At 44.7% G+C, this 16,748-nt stretch overlaps 1 protein-coding gene across 2 annotated transcripts in view; it reads right to left on the reverse strand.

Annotated features, from left to right (window-relative positions):
* The window catches only part of WWC3 (WWC family member 3), a 107,916-nt gene that overhangs the window by 37,329 nt on the left and 53,839 nt on the right, over nt 1–16,748 (reverse strand). For both annotated transcript variants that reach the window (XM_052662928.1, XM_052662929.1), the window contains exons 5-8: nt 16,631–16,710; nt 7,753–7,882; nt 4,795–4,941; nt 2,268–2,341 (exon numbers count right to left, since the gene is read on the reverse strand). In XM_052662928.1, the coding sequence (XP_052518888.1) occupies nt 2,268–2,341; nt 4,795–4,941; nt 7,753–7,882; nt 16,631–16,710 (431 nt within the window). The remainder of the gene's footprint in view (nt 1–2,267; nt 2,342–4,794; nt 4,942–7,752; nt 7,883–16,630; nt 16,711–16,748) is intronic.

The raw sequence follows: 16,748 nt of genomic DNA on the forward strand, positions 1-16,748 counted from the left end.
AGTGTGCGTGCACGCAGGCGCACACCCTGCAGGTACTATCTGGGGTTATCTCTACCCCCAGGCAGACTCACTGAGGTCCTCACAATGTCTGCTAGCTGTGGGGGAGTTTATATGTCCTTATGGCCTCACATAAACCACGCCATGTCTGTGAACAGGGCAGGTGCTAGTCAGAAGTACAGTCTCCCAGACCCCCACCCAACCCCTGGCAGCTTCTCTGCCAATGGCTGCCGGGTGTGGAGGAAGCTGCTGGGGTTGCCCATATGGAAGTGAGGCAGATGTGGACCTGCTGAGACAGCACAATCCTCTAGCACTAGTGACATGGGGACCAGAGTGTTCTCTGGTCTCTCCCCACTTGATGCCATTGGTGCCTCTCCTAGAGCTATGACAACTACTGACATCTGTAAATGTAGCCAGAAGCCCACTGGGGGTGGGGGGAGTCCCACCATCGCACCCCTCCCTCACTCCCTGCTCTAGTGGGAACCACTATTCTAGTGGGAAAGAACAACTGTGAGCCAACCTGACACGTCCTTACAATGAATCTCGGATCTCTAAATGTGTGCAAGGCAGCTCAGAAAGGCACTTTGGAGAAGCCCCTACCTTCCTACAAAGGTCGACACACTGGGGACAGGACCCTCCTCTGCAACTGCAGTGCCTTTCCTAACAAGGTTCTGGTGACCCTGAGATACTCCTCCCCTTTAAAAGATACTGATGAAGTACAGTGTCCTCCCCTGAAGAATGCTCTTAAATCCTGGACTTTCCACTCAAATGTTATTATCTCGATATTTAAAAGATTACTCACTCTGTATCAACCTCATCTCTAGAAAACCAAAATATCCCTTGCAATGGCTGGTAAATGTCACAGCCAAACAGTAACAATTACGTTAAGTACAGCACCCAACAAGTTTCTGTGGTTTAATACAATGCAGCGAATTCCAACACCCACACGGTGCAGCAGAAACATGCAAGGAGCAGAGGACTATTGAGACAATATTCTCAATATTGAGACAACAGCGTCGGACAAACGCCACCAGCAAGCTCCAGAGAGTGGATGCCTGAGGCCAGGGAAGTGGTCCACGGGGAAGTGCAGTGCCCCCTTTGAGGATATCACTGCATCCTGCAGAGCAAGAGCCAGAAGGATCGGGCAGAGGGGCTCGGAGCAGAGGCTGGGTCATCTCCAGCCGGCCCTCCAACAGGGAGTCAGATGATCTGGTTTTGATGCTATTTTTACATTTGCTAAAAAGGCCATGAAGCGGATTTCCAGACATCCCTGAATGATACAGTATACTGACCAAACCCAACTATTTAGCTTCCAGAACGGACGCCCTCGACCTGCTTGGCATTCGCTCCTCTTCCTCCATTCCCCGCACAGCAGTTCATATGTGACTAAAGAAACTTCTTGAAAAAGACAGGCACCACGGCTTTCTGAAGCCCAGATTTTGGAATAGCTTGAATTTAAGACTCTTTTCAGAAGGCACAAGAGAGATTGATTCACTAAGCCCATGCACCGTAACTACTGAATCCATGTGCCACAACTAGAGAGAAGCCTGTGCACCGCCACTAAGACCCGACACAGCCCAATAAAATAAATTTAAACAAAACACTGCCTGCGAGGGTAACAGCCCACCTGGTGGTGCTGCCCGTGCAACCTGGCTGAGACCGGGAGGGAGGGACAGAGAGGAGGGAGAGATACATTTTGAAACACACAAACAAGGTCAAGTCTCAATTCGCAGAAGGCAGGTAACCTACAACACAGGTTAACAGACACGATTGTGTTTCAGTTCTCTGTCAGAATGACATAGATTAGGTACTGCTGTCACTCATGGACCTAATCCTTATTAAACTGGCTTTGAACCAAGATAATGGCTTTTGTTGTTAATCTATAAAATGAGACGCCACATATATTAAAAAAAAAAAAAAAACAGTTATGCTTAAGCTGTTCTGAGGGACTGATGCTCAGTTAGAAGGCAGGGAAGGAGGGAGTTCTGAATTCCCTGAGAGGATAAAGAGAGCCTGAAAAGTCTCTATTTTTATTATATCCCATCTTTATAGCTTTGCAATATTGAGAAGTTCCCATTTTAAATGCATGTGAAATTCTGTCACATGCGTTCCGAAGCTACACGTAAACTGAAGAGTCTTAATTCTATACTCTGTCAGACATTGCTTTCTGGTAAGATGTGGATAAATCACACATTGAAACTCCATAAACCCTCTTCCCACAGGAGAAAGGAAATAAGGAGAAGGCAAGGTTTGAAAAAGGAGCTTCTTACCTCTTTCTGGCTTCCTCATACTGCCAGTTAAGCCTGACTCGATCCACAAGCCTTGTTTTATCATCAAAGATGAACTTTTCGGAACAGAAGGAAGATAAACAAGGGGGGAGACATGTTAAAAACCCATTTTCAAAAGAGAAAACTCACTTAAACTTCCAGCACCAGTGAAGAATATTTTAATTCACCTTCTAATTTCCATTTTTCAAAGGTCTGGAAGGAAACACACCAATAACAGCTGCCACCTCTGGTCATCGGGAGTTGGGAATGCGACTGGTAAGACTTTGGTTGTTCCAACACTGGCGGATTTTTTTTTTAAATAGTGGCACTTGTCTATTTTGTAATTCCCACAGCAAATTAAGTTTGAAAAGAAATAGAGAATTCCTCAAAGTTGATATAAACACACAAAAAAATTCATCCCAACTTGTGTAGTACATGCATGCTGTGACGAAGCAAGCTGCCGTCCTGGAGAGGTTCATACAGTAAGGAATAGAAGCTCTCAGTCCAATAATCAGTGAGGAACTGAATCCTGCCAACAATCATATAAGCCTGGAAGTAAACCCTTCCCAATCAAGCTTTCTGATGGGACTGCAACTCTAGCTAATACCTTGATTACAGTTTCCTGAGAGCCCCTGAAGCAGAAGATGAAGCACAGTTTCCTGATCCACAGTACAAGTGTGAGATAATAAATGTGTGCTGTTTTCAAATGCTAGGTTTCAGGGGTGTTTTGTTATGCAGCAATAGCTAACTAATACAGTTAAAGCCTTTTGATATATTTTTCAATAACAAGATGTAGTAGAAAGCACAGGGGTTTAGGGATCAGAGTTGCTGATTCAAACCCAGATCTGCCTCTCCCTGGCTACATAACCTCAGGTAACCTGGTACCTGGACCCTCTCAGCTGACAAAAGAAGATGGAAACAGCTACTTAAATCAAAGTAACAGTCATGAAGCTGCCAACTCAGGGCCAGCCCCAGTAAACTCATAAATAATGACAATTTACTGCTAAAGTTATTCTAATTCTAACCTTATGTTAAGCAGCAATGAGTTATTCATGGAATTCAATACATATTGTACTTCTTTCCTTTTCTCATGCCAAAATCTTTAGGCAAAAATGCCAGACAGTTTTGACTTGCAGATTCTTCTCTGTCTTAAACCTGGTCAAAAAATGTCTAAGTGTAGTTTTGAGAACAATGAGGGGGAACATTGCACATAGGCAGTTCAGGACATCCAGGACACAGAGGCATTATTTCCTATATGATATTCCCCTCAAAGAGGCACTATTTGTTGACATTTTAAAATATAGTTAATTATTTAAAACTCACAGTTTTTTAGTCAATGGTTTTCCCTTCTTTTTATTTATTTACTTTTAGGAGGGCATTGTGCATTTCACTGATATTTCAACTTTACTTAGTGAGCCCTAAGAATTCATACAAATTGGTTTTCCATTTGTAACAAATGAATGTAAAACTTCACTCAATGACAGTACAACAGTAGTGTCTTTAAGTATTCACTGCCCTGCTTCACATGATGACAGCCAATTCTGCTTTGATGGCTAACTCAAGGCTTCACTAATTATCAAAAGGGGCATTATGAAATTCTTCCAAGTCCCAAACAAAATTAATTTCAATTTAATTTTCTGACATTCTCTTAGAAGAATAAGAAATAGCATCAAAGTATAACCCAAGGGTAACACAGCCACAAAGCTGATGAAAATCACTGGTCTAAGCCAGAGCTCAGAGAACTACGGCCCAAAGGATGAATGTGGCCCACCACCTCTTAGTTTTACTGGAACAAGCCCCACCCACCCATTCACAGGTGACTATGGCAGAGACTGCATAGCCGGCAAAGCCTAAAACACTTATTATCTGGACCTTGGCAGAAAAAGTTAGCTGATCCATGCTCTAAAGAGTCCTACACCTGTCAAAAAACAGCTAAACTCCTGTATCCTGCATCGAACCTGGACTGGCGATTCATTTCTTATATGATATTATACATGTTTCAATGCCATTCTCCCAAATCATCCCACCTTCTCCCTCTCCCACAGGATGCTTGGGGCTGGTGCACTGGGATGACCGAGGGATGGTATGGGGAGGGAGGTGGGAGGGGGGTTCTGGATAGGGAACACATGTACACCTGTGGCAGATTCATGTTGATGTATGGCAAAACCAATACAATATTGTAAGGTAATTAGCCTCCAATTAAAATAAATACATTTAAATTTAAAAAAAAAAACAGCTAAACTCAACTTTCAAAAGGATTCTGCCTTTTTAAAAAATCTAATTTATGAAGAGAGAGGTAATAAGCCATTCAATTGCCTCTCAGGCCCCTCTGAACCTTCAAGATGCCTGGATGTAAAAAAAAAACCATATTCTTTCTTCAAACTTAATGGCACAAAAGCCAAAACCCTTTTGAAGGGAAAGTGGAAAATTTAAACAAATGGGTGATGGCCACATGAAAGGAGCCCTTTTGTTGTCTCTCTGGATATACTTGGTTCTCCGCCCCCGCCCCCCCACTGCCTGGTGAGCATACCTCGCCTATGATGTCAGTCTGAGAGCCAGCATCACAAAACTGGTGAGATAAAGACTCGCCCAGTGCGCCTGCACCGGGAGGGAACTCCTGCAGAGGGTCGGTAAGAGAACAGCTATTCCTGAAGCCATCAGTCAGCTTGGCCAGGCTCTAGAACAGAAGGGAACAAGCAACTTGAATAGCCATGGCGATGCATCTCTTCCCTTTCCAAGCAGTCATTTCCTTCCCATTCCAGGTCGGCAGCCTCATTCCTGGAGAGCAGGCCCACCCCAACCCCATTCTCATGAGATTCCAAAGAAATGTTGATCAGCACGTGCACCTTTCATGAAACTCGTAGTGATTTAAGTCAGATGGCAACTGAGTCCTCCTGGCAGCAAGGGAATAATACAGAGAACAAATGAGGGACCATTTTTACTGTTGTTTTTTTTTTTTTTTAAAAAAACTCTGTGTTTCCTAAGGAAAAAATAAGCCTTCCCTCCAAAAAAGCCAAAAACATAGGGAGTAGAAAGGCAGCTGACAGGGACTAGAGGGCTCGGGGCAATGAAGAGATGCTGGTCAAAGGGTCCAAAGTCCCATGCGTTAAGAGCAATGTGCATACGTGTGTGCTCAGTTGCATCTCTTTGTAATCCCATGGACTGTAGCCCACCAGGCTCCTCTGTTCATGGATTTCCCAGGCGAGAACACTGGAGTGGGTTGCCATGCCCTCCTCCAGGGAATCTTCCTGACCCAGGGATTGAACTCACGTCTCCTGCACTGGCAGGTGGATTCTTTACCGTCTGAGCCACCAGGAAAGCAGGAGGAATAAGTCCCGGATCTTAGATCCACAGCACAGTGAGAATAGCTAGCAAATCTGGAGTGAAGGTCTGAAAGTTGCTAAGAGTAGATCTTAGAAGTCCTCAGCACAGAAAAATCAACGTACCCATGTGAGGTGACAGATGTGTAAACTCATTTTATGGTGGTAATCATTTCACAATAGTTGTGTCTATCAAACCAGCACGTACACCTTAAATTTATAAAATTTTATTTGTCAACTGTACCTCAATAGAGCAAAGGGGAAGGGAGATAGCATTCCTATCTGAAATGTTCCCTCAATAAATAATTCCATCAGAACGGAATGCTACCTGGAGATTTTCAAAACCACACAGAAGGTGAAAACAACTCCTAGACTATGCTCACATATTCTTATAAGCAAATTTTTTTCAGTCATAATTCTACAGGGCCAAAGTCATCTTATATGGATGTCAGTAGGCCAAATATTAGAGTAAGTATAAATTCTGGTACCTGGAACCCCTTCGGGTGAAAGTTCAAGAGAAACCAGATGTTTTAAGATTTTTAAAAGACTGCAGACACGAGATGCCCAGGTGCAGTAGACCCCAGGCAGGTGCCTCTGGATCTAGACAAAGGTGTCTTGGGATGGGCCAAGATGAAACAACTTATTTGATTTTACTAGACGAAGACACTGCTTGTGTGTCTCCCTGGAGTGTCTCAGAGAAGATGCTGCAGTCTGAGGTATCTTCCAGAAATTCTATCTCCAGCCTCCATGGTGGGGAACCCACTCGAGGCAGCTGGGTGTCATTTACTTCTCATGACCCGGAAATACAGGGCATCTGAAAATACAGATTTCTGTATCCTACCCCAGAGAGTCTAATCTAGGAGATCTGGGGTATGGCCTGGTAATCTGCAATTGAACAAGCACCCTGGGGACACTCCAGCCTCACATCCTTGACATTAGGAAGCACCGCCATGCAAGGCGGTCATGTGCGCACCTGTTGCACTTGGCCTAAGAAGGTGAGCTTTGCTCCCATGTCCTTGTGTGTTTTACATGCTGCAGAATTGAGACCAACGCCTACTAGTGCCAGGTGCCGACTCAGTGAACTGAGCTGGAAAGAAAAGCCACGACGGAGAGCATCAAATGCATTCCGGCATGGAGCAAGAGCCCGGCATGCGTCCCTTGGCAAAAACTCAGTTTTTTCTAAAAATAACAGAAGCTACAGGAGTTCAAGTGGCAAAAAAAAAAAACCAGTATAAAGTCTATCCTCATGGTGGAATACTATGCAGCCGTACAGAGTTACAGGCCCAACTTTCTGTGAGGGCAACTGATCACGTGTCCACACCATCACGTGTCTGTATAAACACTAGCAGGACACACAAGAAGGTTATAACAGTAGTTATAGGAGGTGAGAAAATGGGGTGACAGCAAGACTCTTATGATACACTTTTAAAATTACTTTGGTTATTAAACGATATAAATGTGTCACCCCTTACTATAGCCTGAATTGTGTCCTGCAAAAAGATGCTTCAGTCCTAACCCCCAGAACCTGGGAATACGTGCTTATTTGGAAGGAAAAGTCTGCAGATGAAATCGAACTAAGATGAGAACAGGTTCTAATCCAATGATTGGTGTCCTTATAAGAAGAAAAAATTTATATGCAGAGATGTGATCACGAAGGCAGAGACTAGGGTGATGCATCTATAAGCTGAGAACACCGAGGACTGCCAGCAGCCCCCAGAGGCTGCGAGAGGCGAGAAGGACCTCCCCAGAGCCGCCAGACAGACCATGGCCCTGCCGCACCTTGACATCAGACTCTCGTCCTCCAGACTCGGAGAGAATAAACTCCTGTTGTTCTAAGCCACCTGGTATGTGGTTCTTTGTCATGGCAACCCTAGGAAACTAACATGCACATTTTAAAATATATATATATATATACGTACACACACATATATCGAAGATATCAAATGCACATATATATTCTACAAACATGTATGTGTTTAAAATTTGCATGATTATATAATAACGATATGATATAAATACATATATATTTTTAAATGTTTACATAAAGGAAAGTTAGATAACCCTGGCATTATGAACATGTTTAAAAATGGAAATAAATAAATAAAGGAACAATACGCAGGAGAGCAGAGAGACAGATGCGGGCTCTGAAAAGCTCCCCGGCCTCTTACTTGCATCAGGTCCCGTCTTTCCTTCTCGCCTGTATAAATGGCTTTCTTGATGGTCCTGAGCTCGCTCATTATAGCCTGTGCCTCATCCAGTTTGTAGTTGGTGTGAGCATTAGACATCTTGCGATCAATCCTGGTTCAAAAAGAAATAAAAGAGTCATTCTGTGCGAGAGTGTAACATCCCATTAAAACAGTAATAATCCAGAACTTAAAAGCTTCATAGAAGGGCAGGGAACAGCTGAAAGCAATGTTTTGGCAAAGGGAAAAAAAAGATCCCATAAGCCCTTCCTTGTTCGTGGTGAATACAAGGAGATAAGACTGGTGGTGGATGTCTCCCTCTGCTCCAAGAGCATCTTCTGTAGGCAGGGACGTGCCAGGCAAGATTCCTAATCATTTCCAGAGATTTTAAACTTCCCTCTCTGAGAGCAGGATCATGTCTTATTCGTTTAGCCCCAGCATCTCAGTTAGTAGTCCAAAATGTCTATTCAGTAAACATACCAATGAAGTCTGTATACAAGAATATATGGGAAACAGCAAAAAGTAGTCAAGTTTTCAATAGTGATGCCCTGCACAAAATTTGGGAAGTCTTATGGCTCCTCTTATCTTTCATTCTTTTATCCTGGTTCTAGTTTATCACTCCCTCTCTAGTACTCCCGTTCCATCCAAACATCCATTCATCCTTCCTTCATTCTATCCCTGCATCCCAATGTGGCCTGGCCATGTGTTTTTCCATTTTAGCTGTTCTATGGAGAATCAAGAGTCTCGGATGCAAGGCAGACACAAAGGCCATCCATCTCTCATCACTACATCTGCCAAGGAAGTGGCTCAAGTTTTCTTGCAGAGAAAAGTTAGACTCATTTATGTAATAATGTCTCCTGATATCCATCTTCTGATAAAAGGCTCTCGAATATATCTCATTTAATGTCACAAATCACAACAGACATAGGCTGATGAAGTCTGTAGAAAAGGGTGACATCATTTCAACACAGAAAACCCAAGGCCAGAAAAGTGTGATTTATCCTTAACAGTTAATGACCAATGCCTTTGCTATTATAGGTCTACTGACTCTTCTAGAAAGAAAACTTCATACAGCTAAGGGATCATTACCTGACACCGACACCCCTATAGAAAAATGAAACTCAAATGCAACACACAAAATGTTCTCAACTGCTTAGAAGTCAGTGTTCATCGGATGGTCACAGAGTACAGACACACAGCCGCTGTTAAGGCCACAATGTGAGATGCTAACCTCGTCGGCTCCGGCTCATACTTGGGAGTTGTGATTCCTTTATGGCTTTCAGCAGTGACAGAGCCTAAGTGCAGCCATCAGTAAAGCCTGGGGCAGAGCCGGCCGCCTGTCAAGGCACCATCAGCTGGTGGCTTGGAGGAAAACAGGCCCCAGTTCCCACCAGGGAGAGAGAACACCAAACCCTGTAATACATCTCACCAGCAGATGCCACAGAGCCCCCCGACCCTCCCCCCCACCAACCCAAGAATAAAAGTTCAACTTCAAGGCAGCAGGCCTCAGCCCTGACCTTAGCTCCACCCAAGGAGCTCTGAGACCTCAAAAAGGAATGAAGACTGACCGAGAGCAGCTGTTTTCACTCTGTCCCAAGGCTGTCCCAGTCCGGTGAGCTGGGGTCACTAAAGGGAGAGCCCACCCACGAGTTGGGGCCCCTCACTGCTGCTTCGGCAAGCACCTTCCTTCGTTCCATCTCAGACAGTCTTCTTCCACAGAAGACGTCATTGGAGGGGAAGGATAAGGGAAAAGATTACACACGTTTTAACAAAAAAGTGTGAAAGCTCTTAGAAAAGATGATCTCAAAGTTCTAGGAATCTCCGAAATGTAACTGTTTAAAAAATTATGAATTATTATAGAATATGCAATTATGTGAAATGATACTGTTATGTAAGTAAAACCTTATAAAGATATTTTATATTTTATCTGATTAAATTATATGCATTTAATTAAATTATGCATGCACACATGCATGCTGAGTCGCTTCAGCTGTGTCTGACTCTGTGCTACCCTATGGACTGTCACCTGCCAGGCTCCCCTGTCAATGGGATTCTCCAGGCAAGAATACTGGAATGGGTTGCCGTGTCCTCCTCCAGATGATCTTCCCGACCCAGGGAATGAACCCATGTCTCTTACATCTCCTTCACTGGCAGGAGAATTCTTTACTACTTCTTTGCTACCAGGCAAGTCCCTGATTAAATTATACAAGTATCTATTTGATTGAATTATATAAGTATGTGCTTGATTAAATTAGATAGGTATATAAATAGCATGTTACAATAGTTCAAGTGTCAAACACCTACTAGGTGACTGTCCTGCTGCATGCTTTATGTCTCACCTCATTTAATCCCCTGAACAGGTTTATGAGATAAGCATAATCTTCCCAGACTTTGTGATGCAAATATTGAGGCTCAGAGAGACTAAGTGGCCCAAGAGGACAAGCTAAGATCTGGCAGACCCACAACTCAAACCCACATCTCCCAGCTCTCAAGTCCAAATTGGAGTTTTTCCATTTTAGCTGTTCTATACAAAACCTTGGAGAAGGCAATGGCCCCCCACTCCAGTACTCTTGCCTAGAAAATCCCATAGATGGAGGAGCCTGGTAGGCTGCAGTCCATGGGGTCGCTAAGAGTCAGGCATGACTGAGTGACTTCACTTTCACTTTTCACTTTCATGCATTGGAGAAGGAAATGGCAACCCACTCCATTATTCTTGCCTGGAGAATCCCAGGGACAGAGGAGCCTAGTGGGCTGCTGTCTATGGGGTTGCACAGAGTCTGACATGACTGAAGCGACTTAGCAGCAGCAGCAGCAGCATGGAAAAACTTGGTGCAGCTAATGGCCCTTGCTACCCGCTGGTGCACTCCTGCTCAGGGTGGCCAGGGTAGGGTCCGTATGCTTTGGTAAGAGGAAGAAGCAGGCTCCACAGAACTCTAACCACTTCCATCTGTCAACTGTGATCAATTTTCATCTAACAAAAACCTCAAAGAACAGGAACTCTCTTTTATATCACATCTGCAAAATTCGTTTATTTGGGAGTTTTCAAATTCCCTCTAACACCTGGCCTTTACTTTTCACTCAACATTCAACCAGGAAGGTTGAATGACTTGCTCAAGGTCACACAGCGAGGTCCACACTGAGGCCCTTCATGCCACACCCAGCCTCTTCTGTCACCAGGCTAGCAATACATTCAAGCTCAAGCTTCCAAAGTGACACCATGTCAAATCTGAGGACTATCCACACAGTCAGATGGCGGGCCAAAGCAGACTGGCACTCTTTACATCCTGCCTTTAAAAGAAACTGTTAGAGAGAAAAGAAGTGCGTTAAAAGTGTTAGTCACTCAGTCGCATCTGATTCTTTGTGACTCCATGGACTGTAGCCCGCCAACCTCCTCTGTCCATGGGGATTCTCCAGGCAAGATTACTGGAGTGGATTGCCATGCCCTCCTCCAGGGGATCTTCCTGACCCAGGGATCGAACCCAGGTCTCCCGCTTTGCAGGTGGATTCTTTACTGTCTGAGCCACCAGGGAAGCCAGAGGAAAGAAGGCGCAGCATCAAACTCTGATGGCACACCTCTGAGAAGGCATTTTGAGGTATTTCTCATTAACCTCCCCTGCCCTCAAGCGTCCATATTTCTTGTTCAACTTAAGATGTCAAGAGAACTGCGTTGGCAAAAATCAAACTGAACAAATTCTTCGACCCACATCTTGGAGGAAAGGGCCACCAGGTCTCGAAAGGTCGTCCACGTTAATAGCACACACTACAACCCCCAAGAAGGAGGAGTCTTATTATTACTCTATCTTTACATCACTGGTTCTGGCAGGTGGCCTTGAACGAACCAGAATCCCAAAGAGCTTCTGGCAGCTTCTATCAGCCGTCGGTCCCATGTGGAACACCAGATCCATCCCACGACTGGGAACAACACTCTTTTTGTTTCCACCCCCACTTCTGTAGGTTTTACTGTTATTTGAGGAGCCTCTGAGCTATGGTAACAGGATATCCTGCTCTAAGCCTGTGTGGACTGCGGACAAGCCCATGCTTTCCTGAAACCTGTAAATTCCCTCAGAGAGAAAATGCTAATTCCAAGATCTAACACTGCCTCGCCGTGATACTGAACGCTCCTTAGAGGGCAGTCGCTCTGAGTCACTGAAGGAGACACACGGGCTTAACTCCATCATGGCATTCCAAGATGGAAGACAGTCATCAAGCAATTAAAAGGCTCGAAGCACAGACCCAGAGGCTGATAAGCACACACCTCCAGGAAAGGGGTTACTGGCACGTCTAGTGAGCACCTACTTTTATGATTTGAACAGCAGTGGTAGAAATAAGATTTCTTCAAGCACAATACAGTACAATAAGGAGCAGAGAAGAAATGCTGGAGGGCAGTTATTAAGAAGGCTCTGGGGGCTTCTCTGGTGGCTCAGTGGTAAAGAATCTACCTGCTGATGCAAGGGACACAGGTTTGATCCTTGGTCTGGGAAGATCCCACATGCCACAACTACTTAGCCTGGGCCCTAGAATTAGGGCTGCAGTTCATGGGGTCACAAAGAGTTGGACATGACTGAGCAACTGAGTGCACACACACACACATACACACACACACACACACACACACACAAATGGATGTATCAGGCTGCCAATGTCAAACCCCAGTTATAATCTTTACACTACACACACACACACACACACGAGGCAACCAGAGAGTGTGTACCTCCTGATCAAAGTACGACCACCAGCTACAAACCATATTTAACACCCAAAAGAAGAGAAAATGCAATGAAACTTGAGTCAGATCAAGCCTGTGGGATTAATGACACCAGTTTAAATAAATAAAGAGCAGGGGACAGAGGAGCATGTGAAATGATGCGATGCACATTCCTGTAGCAAAATCCAGGATTGGGGCAATTCCTTGGGACAAGGAGAGTAGCTTCTTCAACAAGTACATTGTCAAAAGGAAGAAATGAAGGAGAAAAGAAAAAGGGAGAGGAGGGTAGAGATGAAGAGACATGCTAACCACACATATGGTATGGACCTAGTCTGAACCTGGACCCAAACAAACCAGGGAGGTGGGGAAAAACCCACTGGAGAATGGACAACATGAAGAGATTACTACTAAGTGGCACGGGTATTAGTTACGTTTTCAAAAGGAGTCCGTAACTTTAGGAGACATTTATGGACTAAATACGATTCTGGGATTTGCTTCAATAACGTGGTAAAAGCATGGGCAATGAGGCTCTGTAGCTGTGTGACAAAACAAGACTGGCCATTGTGTAGTTAGCTGTAGAAGTGGGGATACAGATACGGGAAGGTTCCCTTATACTATTCTCTTGACTTTTGTGTACGTTTGACATTTTCCATCATTAAAAGTTTATATATAGTACACACACACACAAACACACACATTCTATCATTAACCCAAAGATTCTGTTCATGGTCAGTTCCCATCTACAAAAATTAACAACGCACATAGACTTTAAAAAAAAAAAATACAAAAGGCTCTTTTTTCCTCACTTGGACCCAAGCGTAATGATGGATTTCCTTGCTAGCCAGGAAAGTTCACCAAGATAAACAAGTCGAGTTTAAAATGTTGTGAGTCGCCAAACTCTCAGTGAGGTGCCCTGGAAAAAAATACACGGGATATTCTGGGAAGCAAGAACAGCAGAAACTTTTCTGGAGGGAAATCTAGGGTTTCTGCCTTAAGTCGAGGTTGGTAATAATATCTGAGAAGCCCATTGACATACAACAGTGCATGTATTATCTGTGTTCAGAGTCAGGATTTTGCAGTAGGGGTGGGGTAATCACATTATCGATGCTTACCCAAGGTTTTCCCAATTTCTCAATAAAGCATACCAATCCACATGATGTGATCCAAACACAAGAGCTGGTCTTCAATACCAGGAAAATAAAGAGGCCGTTTTCATCTTATACATGGCTTGTGTAACTCAGAGGAAGGTATAAGGCCACCTTTTCACTGGCAGAGCACTGTATTAACAAATAGGCATGGCACAAGCACTCCTGTTTTTTCTCCTTCCTGAGATGTCGTGTCATAGCATAGAGTGATTGTGTGCAGTGACAACACAGCACCCAACCAGAAGCTGCTTCGAGAGGCAGTTTCATCTGGAAAGCTGGGCTGGGATACCCCAAGACCAAGTTCAGGTCCAGAGCTTTCCTTCAGACCACCCCTCAGCCTGCATGGGGGAAGGCGGGCATTCCCATAGGCTCTGCCGCAGAGTGAGGACCATCCCCTTGGCAGGGGGCATGTTTACCATTGCTGACCCCACACAAGGGGGCTTGCAAAGGAAAGCAGAAAGAGGATCAACAGCACTGGCATTCTCTCTGCAGGCTCATATTCCGCGCTGGCTGCAGGTGTAAACTGACAACTTCCTGTACCGGCTTCTGCTTCCTGTCCCAGAAACCTGGAGAAACCGAGGCCACCTTTTTCCAGTCTTAAAATGATGCTGAGGTTTCTCCTGGTGACTCACAGGTAAGTAAAGAATCTGCCTGCTAACGCAGGAGACATGGTTTCGATCCCTGGTCTGGGAAGATCCCACATGCCATGCGAACAGCTGAGTCACAGCTACTGAGCCTGTGCTCGAGTCCGGGGGCTACAACTACTGAAGCTCATGTGCTGAGAGCCCATGCTCCACAAGAGAAGCCACTACAGTGAGAAGCCCACACACCTCAACTAGAGAGTTAGCCCTCACAGCAACAAAGAGACAGCACAGCCAAAGATTAGTAAATATTTTTTTAAAGAATGACTGCCTACAAGAGATGAAGTTACTTCCTAGCAATGTCAAGGGGAAGGGGTTTTCTTGCACACATGCACATGCACACACGCACACACGCTGCTGCAGGTAGTGGCAGAGAAAGCAAAAAGCTGATCGTAAGCTTAAAAGCCTGCAGCCCATGCTAAGCATGTGGCCAAATCCCACCTCAGGGGGGGACCTGAAGGGGGCATGGCAGTGTCTCAGAGCCAGAAGAGCCAAGCCCTCCGAGCAGGACCCAGCTCACCTTTGTATGGTGTCTCCCCTGGTGTCTATAATACGTCCTCAATAAAGAAGCAGACAAAAAAGTCGTCAGCCGAAGCAATCTCGGGTGAGTAAGAAAGTGAATCTCTACTCATGCTGAACAACAGGGTTTGATTACCCTTTATGTGAGGCTGCGGTCATTACCTTTGGCAAACACTCACATCCGTGTTCCCTCCTTATAAAGAATGATACATCTGACATGTGGTCACTGCATCTACACACAGGACGCCAAGAGAGTAGAACGCTGCCCGTTTACCAAGAATCGTAGCCACATGGATTCCTGTCATTTGCTGAAGGCTGACTGTGCAGCAGGCATTGTTGCTGTCCTTGGACAATTTAGCCCAATGGTCACTGCTACGGACTGAATGGTCACATCCCCCCAAATTCTTGGGGTGAATCCCAATCCCCAATGGGTTGCTGTTGGAAATGGGTCCTTTAGGGGGTTATTAGATTTAGATGAAGTCATGAGGGTGGGGCCCCATGAAGGGACCATTGTCCTTAAAGAAAGAGAAGAGACACCAGAGACCAGAACCCCCCACCACACAACACCACCATGTCAAGATACAGTCAAAAGGCTCATAATGGATTTGCCAGTGCCTTGACCTTGGACTTCTGGCCTCTGGAACCAAGAGAAGTCACTGTCTGCTCTTTAAGTCACTCAGTCTAAAGTATTTTGTCAGAGCAGTCGAACTCAGACAACCACATGAGAAGAGTCAGCGTAGAAGGTGTGAAGCACATGCCTAAGTTCAGCAAGTGAAACCAGGATCTGAATCAAAAGGAAACAGAACCAATAGGCATGCAAAACCCTTTCTAGAGAAAATTAATTCTTTCAGACCACTAATACCACCACTAACACAGTAACTATTGTTCACTTAATTTGCTCCCTTAATAGAATTTGCAAATAATAAGAACTTTAAAATCTCCAAACTCTCAGTAGGGATAGAGTTCTAATTGCAAAGATGTCAACAGGAGGATGACCTATAGATCAGGCTGCCCGACAGAACGTTCTGTGTAGATATATGATAAGTCTCTCTGTCGTGTCTGACTCTTTGTGACCCCATGGACTGCAGCCCACCAGGCTTGGTATCCATGGGATTCTCCAGGCAAGAATACTGGAGTGGGTTGCCATTTCCTTCTCCAGGGGATCACCCATCTGTGAGGATGTAAATAGCCTATTATCTGTGCTGCCCAATGCAGGGGCCACTAGCTTAGTGGTCCTCCACGTCGGAAACACGTGCCCTCCAGGAAACACTTGGCAATATCTGGAGACATTTTTGGCTGTCACAACTGGGTGAGAGGCTGCTACTGGCACATAGGAGGTCAAGGCCACGGATGCTGTTAAACATCCTATAGTGCACTGGAGAGCTCCCACCACAAACAGCTATCTGGCCCCAAAAGTCATGAGCACTGAGGTGGAGAAGATTTGCACTAGACACACATGACTACTGAGCATTTCAGATGTGGCTACTGAGGTTGGGGACTTACAGTTTAACTTTATTTAGTTTTAATTAATTTAAAATTTAGAACTAAAACACTGAAGAGACTAAAACTAGCCAAACAATAATTCAAATGGAAATAGCCTTGTGTGTTTTAGACAACTAGCTATCAAAAATGTGCACAAATATTGTAATAAAGATCTTGCTTCCCAAGGAAACAAGAACAAGGTATCTTCAAGGAAAAGAGATCTGATGCTTATGACTGGTACATAACGAGCATAAATAAAAGCAGAAAAGCGAACACCCAAGAAGCTTTAAGACACATGTCCCAGCATAGAAGAGGTCAGCACAACAGGAAACCGCAGGGAAATGCTCCCCCCATCACCACAGGCCACTCACTCTTGCAGGGTCTCCACTCCCTTCTCTTTGTACTGCAGTTCTTGCTTCATCTGGGTCAGCTCTCGTTTTAATCTAGAAAGCTAAAGACAAATTACATATTTTTTTTTCTCAAAAGCAT

Source organism: Budorcas taxicolor, chromosome X (genome assembly GCF_023091745.1).
Source record: "Budorcas taxicolor isolate Tak-1 chromosome X, Takin1.1, whole genome shotgun sequence".
NCBI lineage: Eukaryota > Metazoa > Chordata > Mammalia > Artiodactyla > Bovidae > Budorcas > Budorcas taxicolor.